At 47.9% G+C, this 18007-nt stretch overlaps 1 protein-coding gene across 1 annotated transcript in view; it reads left to right on the top strand.

Moving 5' to 3' along the window:
* WNT5B (Wnt family member 5B) overlaps positions 1-10608 on the top strand; it is a 71452-nt gene extending 60844 nt beyond the window's left edge. The window contains exons 4-5 of the mRNA XM_086885539.1: positions 2793-3085; positions 10041-10608. Coding sequence (XP_086741665.1) covers positions 2793-3085; positions 10041-10499 — 752 coding nt within the window. The 3' untranslated portion in view covers positions 10500-10608. The remainder of the gene's footprint in view (positions 1-2792; positions 3086-10040) is intronic.
* Positions 10609-18007: the final 7399 nt, after the last annotated feature.

Below are 18007 nucleotides of genomic sequence, written 5' to 3'. Positions count from 1 at the left end.
CAGTGCCCGGGATGCGGGTGCTGTGCCTGGGATGCGGATGCAGTGCCCGGGATGCCGATGCAGTGCCCGGGATGCGGATGCTGTGCCCGGGATGCAGTGCCCGGGATGCCGATGCAGTGCCCGGGATGCGGATGCGGTGCCTGGGATGTGCCCGGGATGCCGATGCAGTGCCCGGGATGCGGATGCAGTGCCCGGGATGCCGATGCAGTGCCCCGGGAGCAGCCGAGGCTCCCGGCGGGCGGGCACAGGAGGGCAGCAGAGCTCCGCACAGCTCCCCGCCGCCGGGCACGGCTCCCGGGGCCCGCAGCCACGGGACGGAGGCCGGAACAAATTCGGGAATAACAGCCCAGTCCTTTGAGACGACAGCAGAGAGGTGCGGGGCTGGGCTGAACTTTGAGGGGACGAGTGAAAACCCCAGTATTTGGGTTATATACCCAAGTACTTTTCCAAGCGTTTGCTTCGTGGGCAGCAAGAGGAGGGATGTAAAAACACCTCACCCTGCTGTGACTTGTTGCAGCCTCTTGTCCCACCACCGTCCTCAGCAGCCTGAAGAACTCGAGCAGATGCAGTGTCTGAGTGGGATTCTCCATCTGCCCGGTGGAGCCAGTTGAAATCTGGCCGGTAAAAGTGTAAATGCCGGTGTCTTTTCCCGGATCCCTGTCAGGCTGTAAGGATGCTAAGCACCTGGAGCCATGCAGGCTCTGTTGAACGAGCTGTCACGGTGTGAGGTCCTTTCCTTGCAGGTATTTTAATCTCTACAGACAGGGGAGTGCTCTCCTTAAAAGGATGATTGGTGTGTCCTCAGGGCTTTCTCCACACAGGTAGGGGCAAAACTGCACACTGGACTCTTACCTTAGGAGATCCATAACGTGCAACACAAACCGGATGAGTAAAAGCTTGATTTTGGTTACTGAAGAATTAACTCTAATTCCCTTGTGGGCCAGTCTCATCTCAGCTGCCTTAACTGGGAGTCACTCCTCTGTATTTCTTGGGCCAGGGAGGTTTGGTGAGCGCAGTTCTCTCCTAATGACCTGCGAGGAAAGATCTCCTTTCTGTATTGTGTGTCCTGTGGCATTTTGTGTTCCAGAGCAGAAACCCTCAGTGTTCATCTCTCATTTAGGTGGGGTAAAAAAATCAAAAGTTCTTCTGCAAGTTGGATGCCATTTACAGCCTTGCCTTTGTCTTGGGTCATTAGCACTAAGCTGGTGATAAGCTGCTATTAATTAGGGATTGTCAGCACGTGCAAATTGGAACAAGAACACACCAAATGTGACAGCTCGGTCCCGCTGAGGGAGCTGGCACTCAGAGCCTCCTGAGCTGGTGATAAACTATTCTTTGAGGATCTGCCCTTTGAAGTCCTCAAAATTTCCCTGAGAGCATCTTGCTGGGGTTTGGTGCAAGTAGCCCTTCACAATTAGATTGCTTATCCTGATGAAGCTTTGGCAGCTGCTCTCTTTATCACCTGCAAGTTTGGTGATGAGCACAGTGGTTCCAAAGGCCTTGGTTCAGCTATTTATTGGACATGTGGCAGAGTGTGGATTGCCTCCTTGTCCCTCTCCCTGTGTGCAGACCCTGTGGGCACTCCTGGGGCTTGGCCTGATGCAGTGCCCTGGCTGTGCTCACACTGAGGCTCAATCCGTGCCAGGAATAGCGAGCTGGAGACCTGATCCAGCCGCTCGGCTCTGCTGCTGGGCTGCCTAGGGCATGCTCGCCAAGCAGGGCATTCTCTGGAAAACCTGCTAATGGAAAGTCTTTTCCTTTATTGTGATCTACATGGGAGTTTTACTTCTTCCAGCACCGTGCTTCTGCAGGCAGTGGAAGAGACCCTGCCTTGATGTTGCAGTGTAAAAATGAGTTTCCACCACTTTGCCTACAAATAATTTTCAGCTGTAAACTAAAATAAGTTCACTGAGGAGGAGCCCATAAAGACTGCATGTCCCGATTAAATGAAGCCATTCCAGAGCGATAACTGGCTTAACCAGAGTGCTCCTTTTGCACAGACCCAGCCTCGTTACTTGTTCTTTATGAACAATTGGCAAACGCCAACGTGGCTGTATTTTCAGCAAGTGAAGAACCCTCCTGCTGCTTGAGGGTTTCCTCCAGGTTAGAATGGAAGGATAAGTGATGGGGAACAAGAATGAGCAATCCCTGCCTCTGGAGCTGCTATCCAGAACGGGATGGAGCCCTTGCTCTTGATCCCAGCAGATTCTGTGCACCTCCACAGAGCACACCGTGGTTTGTGTGCTCCTGGTGATGCCTGGAGAGGGCTGGCCTGGAACAGAGGCTGGACAGGGTTCAGGATAAAGCAGGGATTTATTGAAAGGCCCTAAAGGACACACCTGGGGCAGTGCAGGAGCCTGGCCAGGGCTACACCCAAGAAGGACCAAAAATGGTCACAGAATGGATGATTGCTCACCAGGGCTCACATTTTTATAAGTTTTGGTCCATCTGCATATCAGGGTTCATTGTCCAGTCCCAGCTCCAGGTTCTGGAGTCCCATCCTTGTTTTCTCCCTTCAGCCCAGCGTTGTTCCTGCTTTTGGGCCTGAACCCTGTAAAGACTGTCCTTGGTATGGAGCTGGAAAAGGAATTGTTTTGTCTGTGAAGAGAGCTCACTGACACTGAACACGAAGCTCAAAACTCCACACCTGGGCAGCGCAGAATGTGAAAAACAGAAAAGCTAAAACTTAAGGCGCTCAAAATGCGATTTGATTTGCTTGCATTTAATTGACCTCCATATTTTAATTGACCTCCATATCCTGAATTAACCCGGTGTCCCCCCCGTGTCCCCAGGCAGCCGGGAGACGGCGTTCACGTACGCGGTGAGCGCGGCGGGGGTGGTGAACGCCATCAGCCGCGCGTGTCGCGAGGGAGAACTGTCCAGCTGCGGCTGCAGCCGCACCGCCCGGCCCAAGGACCTGCCCCGGGACTGGCTGTGGGGAGGCTGCGGGGACAACGTGGAGTACGGATACCGCTTCGCCAAGGAGTTCGTGGATGCCAAGGAGAGGGAGAAGAACTACGTCCGAGGATCGGAGGAGCAGGCGCGCATGCTGATGAACCTGCAGAACAACGAGGCTGGCCGCAGGGTAAGAGCGGTGCTGGCCTCTTCCTCTTCCTTTTCCTCTTCCTCTTCCTCTTCCTCTTCCTCTTCCTCTTCCTCTTCCTCTTCATCTTCCTCTTCCTTTTCCTCTTCCTCTTCCTCTTCCTCTTCCTCTTCCCCTTCCCCTTCCCCTTCCCCTTAACCTTCCCCTTAACCTTCCCCTTAACCTTCCCCTTCCTCTTTCTTCTTCCTCTTTCCTCTTTCTCTTTCCTCTTTCTCTTTCCTCTTCCTCTAACTCTTCTTCTTCCTCATCCTCTTCCTCTTCCTCTACCTCTTCCTCTTCCCCTTCCTCTTCCTCTTCCCCTTCCTTCTTCCTCTTTCCTCTTTCCTCTTTCCTCTTTCCTCTTTCCTCTTTCCTCTTTCCTCCTCTTTCCTCTTTCCTCTTTCTTCTTTCCTCTTTCCTCTCCCTCTCCCTCTCCCTCTTCCTCTTCCTCTTCCTCTTCCTCTTCCTCTTCCTCTTCCTCTTCCTTTTCCTCTTTCCTCTTCCTCTTCCTCAGGGTCTGAAGGCTGGGGGTAGCTGGAGATCACATTCCCAGGGGTTTGCTGGGGGATAATCCAGCCATGCCCCAAGAAAAGCGAACATACACATTTTCTACAAATATTACTGACAATATTGACAGTATTCCAGGGCTTCCATTGCCAGCTAAACCAGTGAATTTTGGGGTCTGTTGAGATACTGTACAACACACATATGCAGACAGTTCAGCCCTTTCCAAATAAACTAGGTGCTGTTACAGCCCATTTTTAAGGTTTATGTCTAAGAAATCAGTTTCCAGAGCTGTGAGAGTGACAGGCTGGAGGTGAAAGGAAGAACTTTTGGCATGTAGAGTTGTCTTCTGCCACCATCATTTAGATTTTTGGGAATATAAGGCCAGGAGCCTGGCTATCTCTGAAACTCTTGCTCAGTTACCTTGGTACTGGGCCCAATAAATAGCTCACATTTAGGTGACAAACATTATCTGAGAAGATTCACAGTTTTGATCTGGGGATCCCTAGGGATGGAGAATCCATCACTTCCCTTTGTAGTATGATACCAGCATTAATCACTATTTCAGCTCTGAGCCTAATGATCATTTGGATTTATCTGGCACCAGCTTCCAGTTCTTTTTCTGACTTGTACAGCTTAAATCCAAAACCCTCTTAGTAATCAGAATTTCCTTGGCATATAAGTATTTATCTACTGTCATTTATTCACCATTCTTTCTTGACAAACCAGATTGAGCACTGAAGACTCTCTCACTTGCAGAGGTTCTCATCAGCCATCAAATCATTTTCCTGTCACTTTAGTGTACCCTTTCCAATTTTCCCACATCCCTTTCATATGCATTCAGTGTATGCACTTTTGCTTTTCACACAATTCCTGTGTCTGTGATGAATAGCCTGGAAGGTGTAGCATCATTCATATGCAGTGCAGCTGTGTAATCCTGCCTCTTTCCAAAAGTAGAACAGGAAGACTAACCTGGACATTGGTGATTTTCCCCAGGGTGTTTTAAATTTTTATCATTCTTCCCTAGAAGTAAGCTTTTCAAAGGTTAATTTTATTTCTAATTCATGTTAAAAAAAAAAAAAATCCCATTAAGTGTACTTAGTCTTGCTCTTCTGCACATTCCTAACTGATATCCTTAGTTTCCTTATCGATTTTCTGCCCTTTCTTCTAATTGTTACTCAATTATCTTTCCCTTTCCTTTGGATGTCTGTCTTTGCTGGATGTAATTTCAGCTTCATTTTGACACCAAAGATGATTTGTTCAGTATTTTTTTTTTATTGTGAAATCAGTGTGTCAGGCTGAAGCATTGCAAGTACTTCATGCTTCCTTTGCAAAATCAAATTGGGGTAAATTTGCAGTAGGTGAAAAACTGTACTTGAAAGCTGAGTTTTGGTTTGGGATTGGTTTTTTTTTTGGCTTGGATGGGCAGAGGCTCTGCATTTGCTTAGGGATGGGGGCTGTGTGGGGTGGAGTGTGACACTCTTTTCTGCATTTCTTGCTTTGGACATCCTACATATCTGGAGCATGAACTTGGATTTCTACAAATAAATCCCCTGCCTAAAGCAAGGAGTGAACATGAGATCCCAGCAGCCTTGAGGGGTCCAGAGACAGAGTCTGGCCCCTAGTCAGAGGTGCCAGGTGAACTGCAGTAACAGATTAAATGAGCACAAATCATTTTAGATCAGATTAAATTAACTGGAAGTATAAACCCGTGTGTAATTAAGATTGTGGATTTAAAAAAAAAAAATACAAACAACAAAAAAAACCAAACTCTGATAAACTAAGGGAGCTGGTTAATAAGCTCAGCCTAGGAAATGGATGTGGAGGAGGTCTGGAACTTTTTCAAGTCAAAGATGCTAAAGCCATTACAACTCTGCATGCCAACAAGAGAAAAAAGGTTGTAGGAAGAATATCCAGACCTCACTGAATGAATAACTGCCACAGAGAAGCTGTTAGGAATAGACCAAGAATGAAGGGAAAAGATAGCAAATAAATACAAAAAGCTCTCTCTTAGAGGTCAAGAAGTGGAAAGAGGAGGTGAGAACAGGAAAAATCATGCTGAGTCAGACCTTGCAAAGGCTAATAAAATAAACAGCAAAAGTTTTTTAAACTTTGCAAATCAGAGAAGAAAGGAGACAGCCAGTGAGGATGGGGCTGAGTCTAAAGGCAGAGAAGTTTTGGTACCCAAAAGTGAGTGAGTGCTTTGCCTGGGGCTTCGAGTTGGAGTGGGGAGCATTGGATATCTCAGGGGAAAATAGGAAATAATTTGAGAAGACTTTTTTTCCAAAGTTTGATCCCTCAGTCATTTAGAACATCACTGACTTTCTAAAAGCAGACTAGATCTGGTAGGCCTCATTGATGTGAACTTGTGTGAGACATCTGAGGTATTTCCCCCCTGGGAAATTCTTGGTTAAACTGGGAAATACAATGAAAGTTGCAGTAGCTGTGAGATGGACAAGAAACTGGTTTGAGGAAAGACGTCAGTAAGTTGTGTGAAAGAATGGAGCTTGATTTTAATGGAGCTTAATTAGCAGAGCTCATCAAGGACTCGCCCTTAGGATTTTTGTTTCTCAGCCTCAACACAGGCACTAGAAATGGGCTGATGAACTTTGCTGTTGATGCAAAGGTGGCAGATATTATGACAACAGAGAGGAGGATGTGAATTTTGTGCAGCAGCTGGTGACACTCAGTGAAACAACACTGAGGCCTCGTATGAGACACATCTTTAGTCATCAGGACAAGAGCAGGAAAGAAATGGTCACAGCAGTCAGCTGAAAATGGCTGCAGAAGCAATGTGGCTTGGAAGGTGGTAAATATCCTGTAACACAGCAGACATAAGGCTTTTTATACAGCATGGGGGAATACTAATGCCATTGTATTGGGCTCTCGTGAGGCCCCAAAGTATTGTGTGTTCTCATATTCCCAAGTAAAATGACCTCAGACTAGAAAAGGCTTGTTAGGGCAGACCCAAGGGATAGGAATCTTTTCTTAAGAAAGTGTGCTAGAGCAGCTTGCCATATTTAGCCTAGTAAAGTGAAAGTGGAGAGAGGATATGACTGATGTCTGTGTTCGTGGGAGAAATAACAGGGAAGGAAAAGTACTTTGTAAGCAAAAGGCCAATTTGGCACAGTAGCAAATGGGCATAAAGTAAATACATACAGGCTGAAAATCAGAAAAAGATATTTATTGTTGGAATGGCAATCAGAATAATGGTGGCTGAAAACTTAATTGCTTTTAGAAGGGCATCCTGTGCATTTAGGGAAAATGTTACTTGAAGTGGTGCCTACAATAGCAAGAGATCATGCTTAATAACCCAGGAGGTCCTGTCTAATCCTGCATTCCTAAACTTCTGAGATACTGGTTTTGTAAGCAGGGAGGTGCATATGTAACCCCTCATTCCCACAAGTTTATGCTGGAAGGAAGGACTGCTGGACACCCAGCAGTGAGCACCAGCTGCCATCCCCCTGCAGCCTCGCCCTGCTTTCACAGCCAGGGTTTCAGCTGATCCCTTCTGAGTTACAGGCAGATTTTTGGCATGTCCCTTCACTCAGTTTCCTATGAGTGAGAAAGCTATTGAATCCTCAATGGAATATTGAGGAGCTCTGGTGGCAGGAGAGGGGATTGTCCCTTCTCTCTGTGGTTCTCAGAAGGAGCTGGGGTGGGGGACAGGAGGGAATCAGAGGTCTTTTATCTTTCAGGCAGTCCTGACCCCATCACCCCTTCACTCCACATCGCAGTCCTTGGGCTGGTGGCTTCTGGCTTTATTGCTCTTGTTTGTTTGTCTTTGGCTGTTATCTCAACATGTCCTTTCCTTCCATCTGTCTTTTCTTCCAGTTGGTCTCCATTAGCCTCTCCTGCTGCCCCCCTTCCTTATCTGTGGCTCTGTCTGGCTGTGGCAGTCTGTCCTTCCAGGCTGTTTACGCAGTCAGCACATGGCAGCCCTCACTCAGCAGGCACTCCAGCCACTGCCACAAGAGCCTGGGGAAGGGGGTCTGCCTGACTGACCACATAGGAATGACCCATTTGTTGCCATTCCTGCACAAAAAGAATTGGAAGAGACCTTGGGCTTATGGAGGGGGCTTTTCCATTAGAGGCATTTTCAACCTGTTTAGGTGGCGTGGCCGTCCATCACACCCTGCCCTCAGAGCTGCATGTGGGGTCTGGTATTCTTTACCTTGACCCCAGCCTGGCTGGGGAGGAATTCTCCAATTTCCTCTGCTTTCTCCTCATCTGGGCAGTGGAGGGGGAGAGTGGGAGAGTCATTTAGCAGCTGAAGCTGTGGCTGGCTCCACAGGACACGGGTGGTGGGAGCTGTGGGGGCTCAGTGGCAGCGTGTGCTCACCTGTGATCACTGGCAGTGCTCGCCTTCCCCACAGCAGCTACTGCCCACGTGGGCCAGATGTTTTGAGCATCAGTTGCCTCAAGCCAAGTCAGAGTGAACTCATTCCCCTGACATTAACTGAGGGGGATTGGGTTGCAGTGTTTTTCTAAAGGAACAAAGCCCAGGATTAGGCAGAATCATAATACTTTATAAAAACACATGCAAGGGCAAGGGAGGCATGAGTGGCCTGGGATTTGACAGAACCATAACGAAAAAGTGCTAACACAGGCTTATAACAAGCAGGCTGGCAGTGCAGTGAGGATATAGTGAGTGTCTGGTGCTCAGGAAATTCAGCTGTAGCCTGTCTGGTCACAGTAGAGCAGGAATCCTTAAGTAACGGTGTGGTTGGTCCTCTGCAGTTGTAGTTTGATCCAAGACTCCCAGCTTGTAGCTGTTACATTGCACCGTGAGGGATTGCCTTGGTAAATTGAGCTCTGAGGAGCAGAACTAAAGCTTTTCTGTTTCAAGGACTCACTCCATTGACTTTCTCAGGAGCTGGATTGGCCTCCATGTGATTTAGCCATTAAGCCAAATTGAATCTTCACTAGCTGTCAAAAGCAGTAGACATTTAGCTGGGCAAGGAGCAACCAGTTGCTGTAGGAGAACTCTGACCTCTCCCTGCTGGTCCAGAACGTTGTTGTAGGCAGAAGGCTTTGCTTGCAGTATGCTCAATTGCCTTAATCACCTTGGCACGTGAAAGCAGGGAGCTGGGAAGCTTCCTTCTCTGTCAGTGAGTGAGGCAAAAAAGAAAACCTCTGTGTTTGGCTGCTTTTTTCCAGCAGAAACCCTGGCTGGAAGACACATGGCCATCTCTTTCAGAGCGCCCTGTTTTGTTCTCATGTTCCTCCCTCTCCCCCACCAGATACAGCTGGTGGTAATTTTGCAGCTGATGCCAAACATCTCTGCTTGGCATCTGGGATCTGGCAAGAGCACTGCAGGATGCAGGATGGTCTTGGGAGAGCAGATGTGAGCCTGATGGTGAGAGGATGAGGAGCCAAGGGCTGGGGGATGAAGCTGCTGAGTAGCTCTGACGGGGAAGGGATCTTTGCAAGCTCTGTCAGCTCCCAAAGCATTGCACTTCTGTACCTGGCTCTGAAATGAATGGGAAGAACAAACCCAACCTGCATTTCAGTTTCCTTTCCTTGGTTTTGTTTTGGATTTCTCGGTATTTCTCTCACCTCCCAGCTAGAGTGGGGAGGAGGAGAGTAAACACCCTTTCCCTTCACATGCTGCGCTCACTCCGATGAGCGCTTTACACTCGGAATTTTCAAGGCTCTTTGCTAACTTTGACGCTGGATTTTCAGGGGGTATGATACCTCTGCAGGCTCCTGAAAACGTAGCTGGAAGTGTCTGGGGAGAGCCAGGGCGGGAAGCTTGGGTGTGCTGTGGAAATCGTGGCTGTTGTGCCCTGCTGCTGGAGGGAGCCGGGCAGGAGATGGCGCAGGAAGGCAGCGAGGGCTCCCGGCTCCCTCCAGCTGCCTTCCAGGGAAATGTGTCCGTCTGTCCAGCACCACCCCTGCCTGCCCCTCTCTGGACACCCCCCAGACGAGCTGCTCTTGTGGGGGATGAAGGGGAAGGGTGTGGGTCCGTGGGCTTGTTTCCAAAGGATGCAGATGTATCCCTGCGACGGTAGCGTCGGTTCCTGGTGAGGGCGGTAGGAAATGGGCTGGTTCCGAGGTGCTGTGCAGCACTGAACAGGAAAAACACACCACACCCTGGTGGTCTGTGAGCTGGGGAATTTCCAGTCCATGCAAAGAGGGCTCCTTCTCTTTTTCTCCTGCACTTGGCCCTGCTGTCAAGCCAGAAATCTGCCAGAGGGAAAGAAGGTGGGGTGAGGAAGTCGTGTTTGCAGGCAGCGTGACCAGAAATAGAAATATTTAGGGAACAGCAGCACAGCAGTCGCAACAGGGGGAGGAGAAGACCTTTGTCTCCTCTGAAGGGCGAAACAACAGAAACTGCGGGGTAATCAAAGCGGTTCTGGAGGCGCGATGAATTGGCTGTAATTAAGCCAGCTGCCAGTGCAGCGGGAACAAACGCAGCTCCTCCTCCTGATGGCGTTCCTTTCCCCCACAGGCCGTGTACAAGCTGGCAGACGTGGCCTGCAAGTGCCACGGCGTGTCGGGCTCGTGCAGCCTCAAGACCTGCTGGCTGCAGCTGGCCGACTTCCGCAAGGTGGGCGACCTGCTGAAGGAGAAGTACGACAGCGCCGCGGCCATGAGGATCAGCCGCAAGGGCAAGCTGGAGCTGGTCAACAACCGCTTCAACATGCCCACCCAGGAGGACCTGGTCTACGTGGACCCCAGCCCGGACTATTGCCTCCGCAACGAGACCACGGGCTCGCTGGGCACGCAGGGCCGGCTGTGCAACAAGACCTCGGAGGGCATGGATGGCTGCGAGCTGATGTGCTGCGGACGGGGCTACGACCAGTTCAAGAGCGTGCAGGTGGAGCGCTGCCACTGCAAGTTCCACTGGTGCTGTTATGTCAAGTGTAAAAAGTGCACAGAGATCGTCGACCAGTACGTCTGTAAATGAAAGGAGCCGCCAAAGCAACAAATCTATATTATATAAATCTATATAAATATATTTTATATTTGTATAAATAAACAGATGGTGATAATAATTAAAAGAAGCTTATTTAAGAGACATTTTGGTTTTGAAATTTCCCCCCCCACCACCTCGTCAGGTCAGCTGATTTGACATTCCTTCAGTTCTGCTGGGGAATTTGTCTTTGGGTGGAGCTCCCCTTGGGGAGATGGGCAATACCCCATTGGCATCTGCCCTGGGATGTTTCAGTCAGGATGAAGAAGCTGAGGAGGTGCTATTTCATTACACAAAGCAAGCCAGTGAGAAGGAGTGGGTTCTTTCTTCTCTCTGATCAGTAAATCTCAGCATTTTGCAATAGTTACTAGACACTGGAAATTACAGGCAGCCATGGGTGAGTCCCAGTTATTCAGATTTCAAATCCTGCACTGGGAAATTCAGAATCTTGATTCTTGGTCCCTCTGAAGGGCTTTGTCACATTAGAGGGAAGGTTAGCTAAGGCTACGAGGGTACGGCTTAAAATCCACAGCCTTGTAAAACCATTCCTGGATGCTCCCCAGACCACAGTGGGGTAGAGGAAAGTTCACAGCCTGCTGTTGTGAGGAAGGAAGGTTCAACCTGTGGCTGACCAGTGCACAGCCTGGGAGTGCCCATGAAGCCAGAACCTGGCTCCTCTGTGCCGCCAAGGGAAATCTGCCCGGCTCAAACCACGTGGCTGTGTGTGCTAGGGATTTTTGTTTTCCTTTTCCTTCAAATCCCATGCTGAAAGTTAATTTTTCAATAGGGAGGAAAAGCTGCCGGTGCCAGGGATGTTTGCAGAGTGTATTTTGTCAGTGGAAAGAAGCACTGCACACACACACACATGCACATGGCTGCGCTCCTCATCCTGCTGCAGCTTCTCCTCTCTCGAGTGGATGCAGGTGGTCACCTTGTTCAGCTCTATTAAATCCTCCTCACCACCAGCCCAGCTGTATATTTCTCTTCAACACTGAGCTCCCCTCAGTGACATTTCTTTCCCTCTGTTGCCTGTGTGTCCGTGTGTTTTGGTTTGTTCTTTTGGTTTGTTCTTTTATTTTGCTGCTCTGTGTTTCAGAGGGCAGGGGCCGTGCTCTTCCCCGGCAGGAGCCAACCACAGGAACGTTTGCTCCCAGAGCGCGGCTGTGTGTTCACCGTGGAAGTCTCTGTGTTTTAACTTGGTAATAAAAAGACTGTAATAAAACTGTACCAGGGCAGAAGGCATTACCAAAGTCTGCTAATCGGTCTTACCACATTGGGATTTTAGCACAATCCAATTCATAAAGCAGGGAGCAAATGCTGTTCCTAGCACAAGACGTTTCCTGTACCTCTCAGCATCTGCAGAGTTCATTTGCAGTCAGAACAATCAAGAGAAGCCAGTTCCCAAAATATAAGGGTTTGCTAATATTCATCTGCTTTGTCACTGACATTGCAGGGGTGTTGGGTTTTTTTTTTTCCCTTGTAAATTTTAAAATGCTCAAAATATGCCAATAAGCAATGAGCCAGTCATGAAGATTATTGTTTTTATATTAAACCTCTGTTTCTTATAAAACATTGCAGTTTTACAGATTCCACCATTTCAACCACCAGAGAAGAATTTATATGTACCTTTCATACTTCAAATATTTGAGGACTCCAGAAAAGCACAAGGAAGAGAAATTATGCTTAATAATTAGGAGCTGTTGTTTTTTTTAAAACCAATGTGTCCAGTTTTTATTTTATTTTTTTTAATCCAACAGGCAATATATTTGCTGGCATCCCAGAATGCAGTTTTTTTTGGAATATAAACAGTGGCCTAGATTCACTTTATTATATAAAATCCAAAGCCAGTGGTATTGTAATTCAAAGTAACGGAAATAGTTTTCCATGCATGGAAAAAATGTGAGTGCAGCAGCCTGATCCAACTGCCATTAAACTTCAGTGGGAGCTGGACTGAGCCCAAGATGGGATCAAATGAGTGAGCTATTCACTCCTGGGATACTCTGTTTCTAGCCCAGCAATAAAATTTGCTCTACCTTGGATAAATCTGAAAAAGACCTTTCCTCCCACCACCCTCGCCTCGTGTTCTTGTCCATCCTTATTGCATCAGTGCTCGAAGGTGTCAGCCCTTTGTAAATGGCACCCTCAGGCATTGTTAATGTGTCTCATAGTTCAGAATTACTTCATCTGGCCTTTCTGATAAAGACCACACAACTCTCCTTGCGGTTTGGCACCACACTTCATTTTGTGGGTGTAAACAACCCTGGGAGCGGAAAAGTTGGCATTGTTAGGGCTGCTATTCATCTGGGTGTCCCTGGATATGTCCTTCTTTTTCCACCTAAAATGTTGTCTGGATGGAAAAAAAAAAAGATGTTTTTTGGCCTTTTGTCCCAACATTCCAGACCTCTGGCAGCCTGGTTGGAGCTAGCAGTTCCTATTGGACTGGGAGCATATAGCCATAGGAAAAAAGTGACCATTAGATTTCTTTCCTCCCCCCTTTTTTATTCTCACAACTCCCAGGTTTCAGTATTTTAGAATTTTCTGGGAATTTTGTATCCAAAAATTTGATCTCACTAAACTCTAGCTTCAAACTTAATTTCAATGGCACTCCCACATAAAAGAACCTCCATAGGGTGGTAATAATTATAAAGTAAGAACACAGCCAGATTGGCTTGATGCAAAACTAAAGGAAGTCAAACAGAAAGCTGCAGCAGAACTGCTTCTTTCCCATGGAAGTTAAAAAGTTCAACAGATTTTAAGTTGTGCTTTGTTTGATGCACAAAGGGATAGAAAGGGGTGTGGGGCTGGGAGCTAAACTCAATTCTGAGCTCCGTTGATAATCTGCTGCATAGTTTTAAAATAGTTTCTTTACATTTTAACCTCCAGCCTTCTTCTGTATAGAATACAGAATATTTTCTGTACACCTCCTTTTTCTGTCAAGATCTCTGAGAAATATGGCTGAAAAGAAGTTTAATTGAAGGCCTAGGTTCTCTGCTCATGCACTCTGGCAGGCAGACAGCTGTATCCACATGGTGGGGGGACACCCAGTTCTGCACAGGGAGGCTCAGCAGCACCTTGCAGGGTTGGAGGTGGTTCCTGGGGGGCTCAGCAGGAGCCTGGGAGGGTCTGCAGCAGCAAATCCTTACTCTGGCACAATGCTGGAGGAAGGGCTGTGCCACAAAAGAGAGGTCAGCTCAGGGCTTGTTTATTTATGGGTGTTGAAGATCTTGTAGCTGAAGTAAGGCTTAGGGAGGTCAGCCTGGTTTCTGCCTGCTCAGATTCTGTTTGCAGTTTCCTAGGGATAAGATCCTCACTGTTACATTCTGTGGGCTGGTAACTGGCTGCCACATTCCAACCCTCAAGTCCCTGCACTTCAAGGCTGATAGAAATGGCCACCCTTAAGTCATGTAAAACTAAAATATTTTGAGCTTAAAGGCACTATGCAAATATGCTGTTACTGCAAGTCAGTGAACATGGGCTCTTAAATGGAGCAGAACAGGATGCAAATCTGTCATCATTTTCCAGCTGGCAACTACTGCCTAAATTACAGAGGGAATGAATGAGGCCTCAGTGTGCTCTGCTGCAAGGTAAGCTGAGCAGTACCTGATCCCAGAAACTTTCAGTTGATATTAATCATGCTAAGAAGAAGGTGGCAGGGTTGTGAGAGAATTTGAATGAACCTTTTAACACTGCTGAACTTCAGGCCACTTGAGTCATTTGGAGGCTTCCACTCTTTGTCCCCCAAAAATGAGTGCCTGCTCAGAGCTCAGTGTAGCAGAGCAGCTGCTGCTTTTTGCAGTTCAGGGAACAGCCAGACGTGCAGCATTGGTGTAACTTACACTTTCTATATGGACCAAAGCTTGTTCCCTGTGGATCCCAACAAAGCACAAACGGAACAGATCTTGTTCAGTCATATGAAATCAAACATGCAGGAGTCTCTGCTCACTCGAGCCCAGCCAGGGAGATGCCTAGGAGGTTTAAATTACACTGTGGAAGCAATTCCTCATCACCTGTGGTTACAGAAATATAGACAGTATTTTCATCTGCTGACACAGCCACGGAACATCCCAAGGAGACCTTGGGAAATACCTTCCAGCGACTACAGGGCATTTCTCAAGTGGCTGTCACAAGGCTTTTCCAGAATCAGCTGCTTATATGGTCATTAACTTTCATTTAGCTTTTGTTTAACCGCATTTCAGGTTAAAGAGTTTCTAGCAGACACTCTGTGAAGTCAAGTTCGCTGAAGGGCAGGCTGTGAAGGAACACATAGGACAGGCACACAGCAGATGTGAAGGTAATATCAGATCCCCTTCTTCTCACAGGCAGTTTGGCCATGTCTAATCCCTGGGACACAGAGATGCATCCCATCTCCTTGGTGCGGGTGTGTATCCTGGCCAAATTCTGTCCCCCTGGCACCAGCACCCTGTGTGCAAAGGTTTGTGGATGCACAGACTGGTGAGTGCCTGTCCCAGCTCCAGGCTTTGGGACGGGGCCACCTCCTGAGCATACCAGCTCTGGAGTCTAAATATAACCAGCTCAAAGATAAGCAAAGCTTAGATTTCTGTGCCCAACAGAAAGAAGGCTTCAGAAGGGAGCTGCTCAGGTATGTTTGCCAACAGAGATGAAGCAGTTTAAAGGCTTGCAGCAGTAACACACATCCTGGGGGAAAAAAAGAAGGAAAAAAAAGGTCCAGGCTCTTCCTTACCCTAAGGCAGTTTTATTCTGAGTCATCATTTGTCTTGTGGCTCTTCCTAGAGTGCCATATCGCTGTGTCAGCCCTTCCCAGGGCTCCCAAAACATGGACATTATGCGGGATGGGCAGGATGGGGCATTACCATGCAAGGGAAACACTGCCTTTAAGGGGAAAAAAACCAAAAGACGTGGGGTGGACCCAGCGTTGGAGCTAATTGTAACCCTGTCTTGTCCACAGCCTCGAGGAACTGCACAGGTATTTAACATCTTCTTGGCCAGAGCAAACATCTGGACTGGTTTTTAAGAGTGGCAGCAATTCCCTGTGATGATTGTGGCCAGTCTCAGTTTTGTTTGCCACAGGCAGATTTGTTTTCTCCTGCTCAGGAACAACAGAGTTAACCAGTAATGACCTGCCAGCTTCCACAAACCACAGGGCTGTGTATATAGGACAAACACATTCTGAAGGAATTAAGGCAGTGGACATTTTATTACTGCTACATTTTCTAGGAATCATCTGCAAATGCCCAGGCAGTACATAACTCTGTTTTTGAAAATGTGTTTTGCTGTATTGCAGGGCACAGCTTTGCTTTTTGATTTCCAGGCTCTTAAACCAGAATAAACGACCAAAATTCCTTTTATTTAATATTTATTGAATCAGTATTCCTATCTCATTTTCCCTCTTAATTGGCTGCATACACATTAAGTTATGGTGACAGGAAATGACAGATGAAAATGACATGCAGTTTTTACATATATTTTTCGTCAGTGAAGCTCAAAATATTTTTAAATCATTAGCGCCATTTTACAGATGAAATCCTGAAAGACAGGGCAGGAAATACTTCATCTGACAGGCACGGGGTGGAGCTGGAGCAGCCACTGCAGCTGCTGCTCCCTGTGCTGCTGCCAAAATACATTTTGAATGATGAGAGAAACCATAAGTACGTGTAAGAGTGCAACTGTAATGTTCAGTAACAAAAACTTTAATGAATGCGTGAGGTGGGACATATTTTAAAGGAGACAATAGGGAATCATAGTTTTATAAACAGAGTTTTAAGGAGTGGGCAGGATATATTTATTGTTTGCAGGTATTAGGGATCAAAACAACTCAAATATTAATTTATAGGGATACTTTTGCTTGCATTAACTGCCTCTTTCACACTCACTGGCTTGAGCTGAAATTTCTGGGTGTGGGGACAAGTGTATTGATTGGAGTGTGGCTCAGCAAAGCACTAAAGTTTAGAGCCACGCAAATTACAGACAGGCTCTCAAATGGTCCAGTTACTCTCCCTGGCAATTGCTAAGCTTATCCTCCAACAGAGTAGTGTTCCCTTCGTGTTTTGGCTGGTCTCACTGTAAAACATGCAGGTGTAGGGTTTCCACCGTTTTCCCCAAGGACACTATTTTGGGAGGTGAAATCTCCACGTCACATAGGTTTTCCTGCTGCTCAGCCAACACTTCCCATTCCTTAACAGGGCAAGTTCTTGTTCTCTGTGGTGCCCCTGCTCCGTGCCTCTACACCAGACACAGGAGTTTGGGCCCTGTCACCTGAGCCAGGCTGCCCAGGTGCCTCCTGCAGCATCAGGGAACATTGGTTTTCATCATCCTTCTGGTCCTGTGCCAGCTGTGGCCTCCCTGCTCGGTGCCATGCCCGGAGCAGGCAGGTCAGCCTGTCCAGTGGAGCCTCTTCCCCTTCCTCCAGCTGCCCTGGACACAGGGGATGTCCACATCACACAGTCACAGAATCACAGACTGGATTGGCAGGGACCACAGTGCTCCCACCTCCCTGCTCGAGCAGGGCCACCCCAGAGCACATGGGACACAGCACTGCCTCCAGATGGTTCTGGAACATCTCCCCAAAGGGAGATTTCACACCCTCTCTGCACATTCTGTTCCAGTGCACGGTCACTGCACAGGAAAGAAGTTCTTCCTCATGTTCAGGTGGAACTTCTGAGCATCAGTGTCTGCCCATGGCCTCTTGTCCTATTGCCTGGCCCCACCAAAAACCTGGCTCCATCCTCTGGCACCCCCTTCAGATACATTCTGACCCCCATTCTGGTCCCCTCCCAATGGTCTCTTCTAGTGAAAAAAATAAAATAAAATAAAATAAAAAAATAGATCTCAACTGTCATTTAAACAGAGCTAAGAAACAAGACATTTTAGTTCAGGTCCTGCAGGAGAAGACTGATGGATGGAGAGGGCATGAACATGAGATCATTCTATTATAATAAGTGTTTATTATTGTTATTTGGACATTGACAACTGCTGATTGTGATTCTTTTTTGTGCTTTCTGGCACGTGTTCTGTTGGGCACCTTTCCTGCAGTAAGATGTGCTGTGCCTGGATGGCTCTGGGCTGTTCCCACAGGTGGCCTCTCCATCATGGAAATCACGCTGGGATTTCCCCTGACACCGATTCTGAGAGGAGAGGGTGACACTCCGCTGCCAGCTCAGGGCACAGGGGAAGCGGTGAAAAAGGGAACCTTCCTCCAGCCTGGGGGCTGCAAACTCTGTTCTTTGCCAATCCCTTCTGTTATTTGGCCACAGCAATCCTGTGTAGCGATGCAGGTTGGGAACACAGTGGTTGGAAAGCCAGCTGGAAAAGGAGTGTGGGACAACAGCTGGCGGAACATGGGCCAGGAGGGCCAGGGGCATCCTGGCCAGGATCAGGAGCAGCGCAGTGACTGTGCCCCTGCACTCGGTGAGGCCTCGCCTCCACTGCTCTGTCCAGTCCTGGGCCCTTCTGTCACTGCTGGACACAAAATAAGTCACACAGGTGCAGCTCAGGATATGGTGAAGGAAAAAAGAGCACTTCAT

The sequence above is a fragment of the Cyanistes caeruleus genome, chromosome 4 (genome assembly GCF_971803275.1).
Source record: "Cyanistes caeruleus chromosome 4, bCyaCae1.hap1.1, whole genome shotgun sequence".
In the NCBI taxonomy this organism is placed as follows: Eukaryota; Metazoa; Chordata; class Aves; order Passeriformes; family Paridae; genus Cyanistes; species Cyanistes caeruleus.
This window is presented reverse-complemented; position numbering and strand designations above follow the sequence as displayed.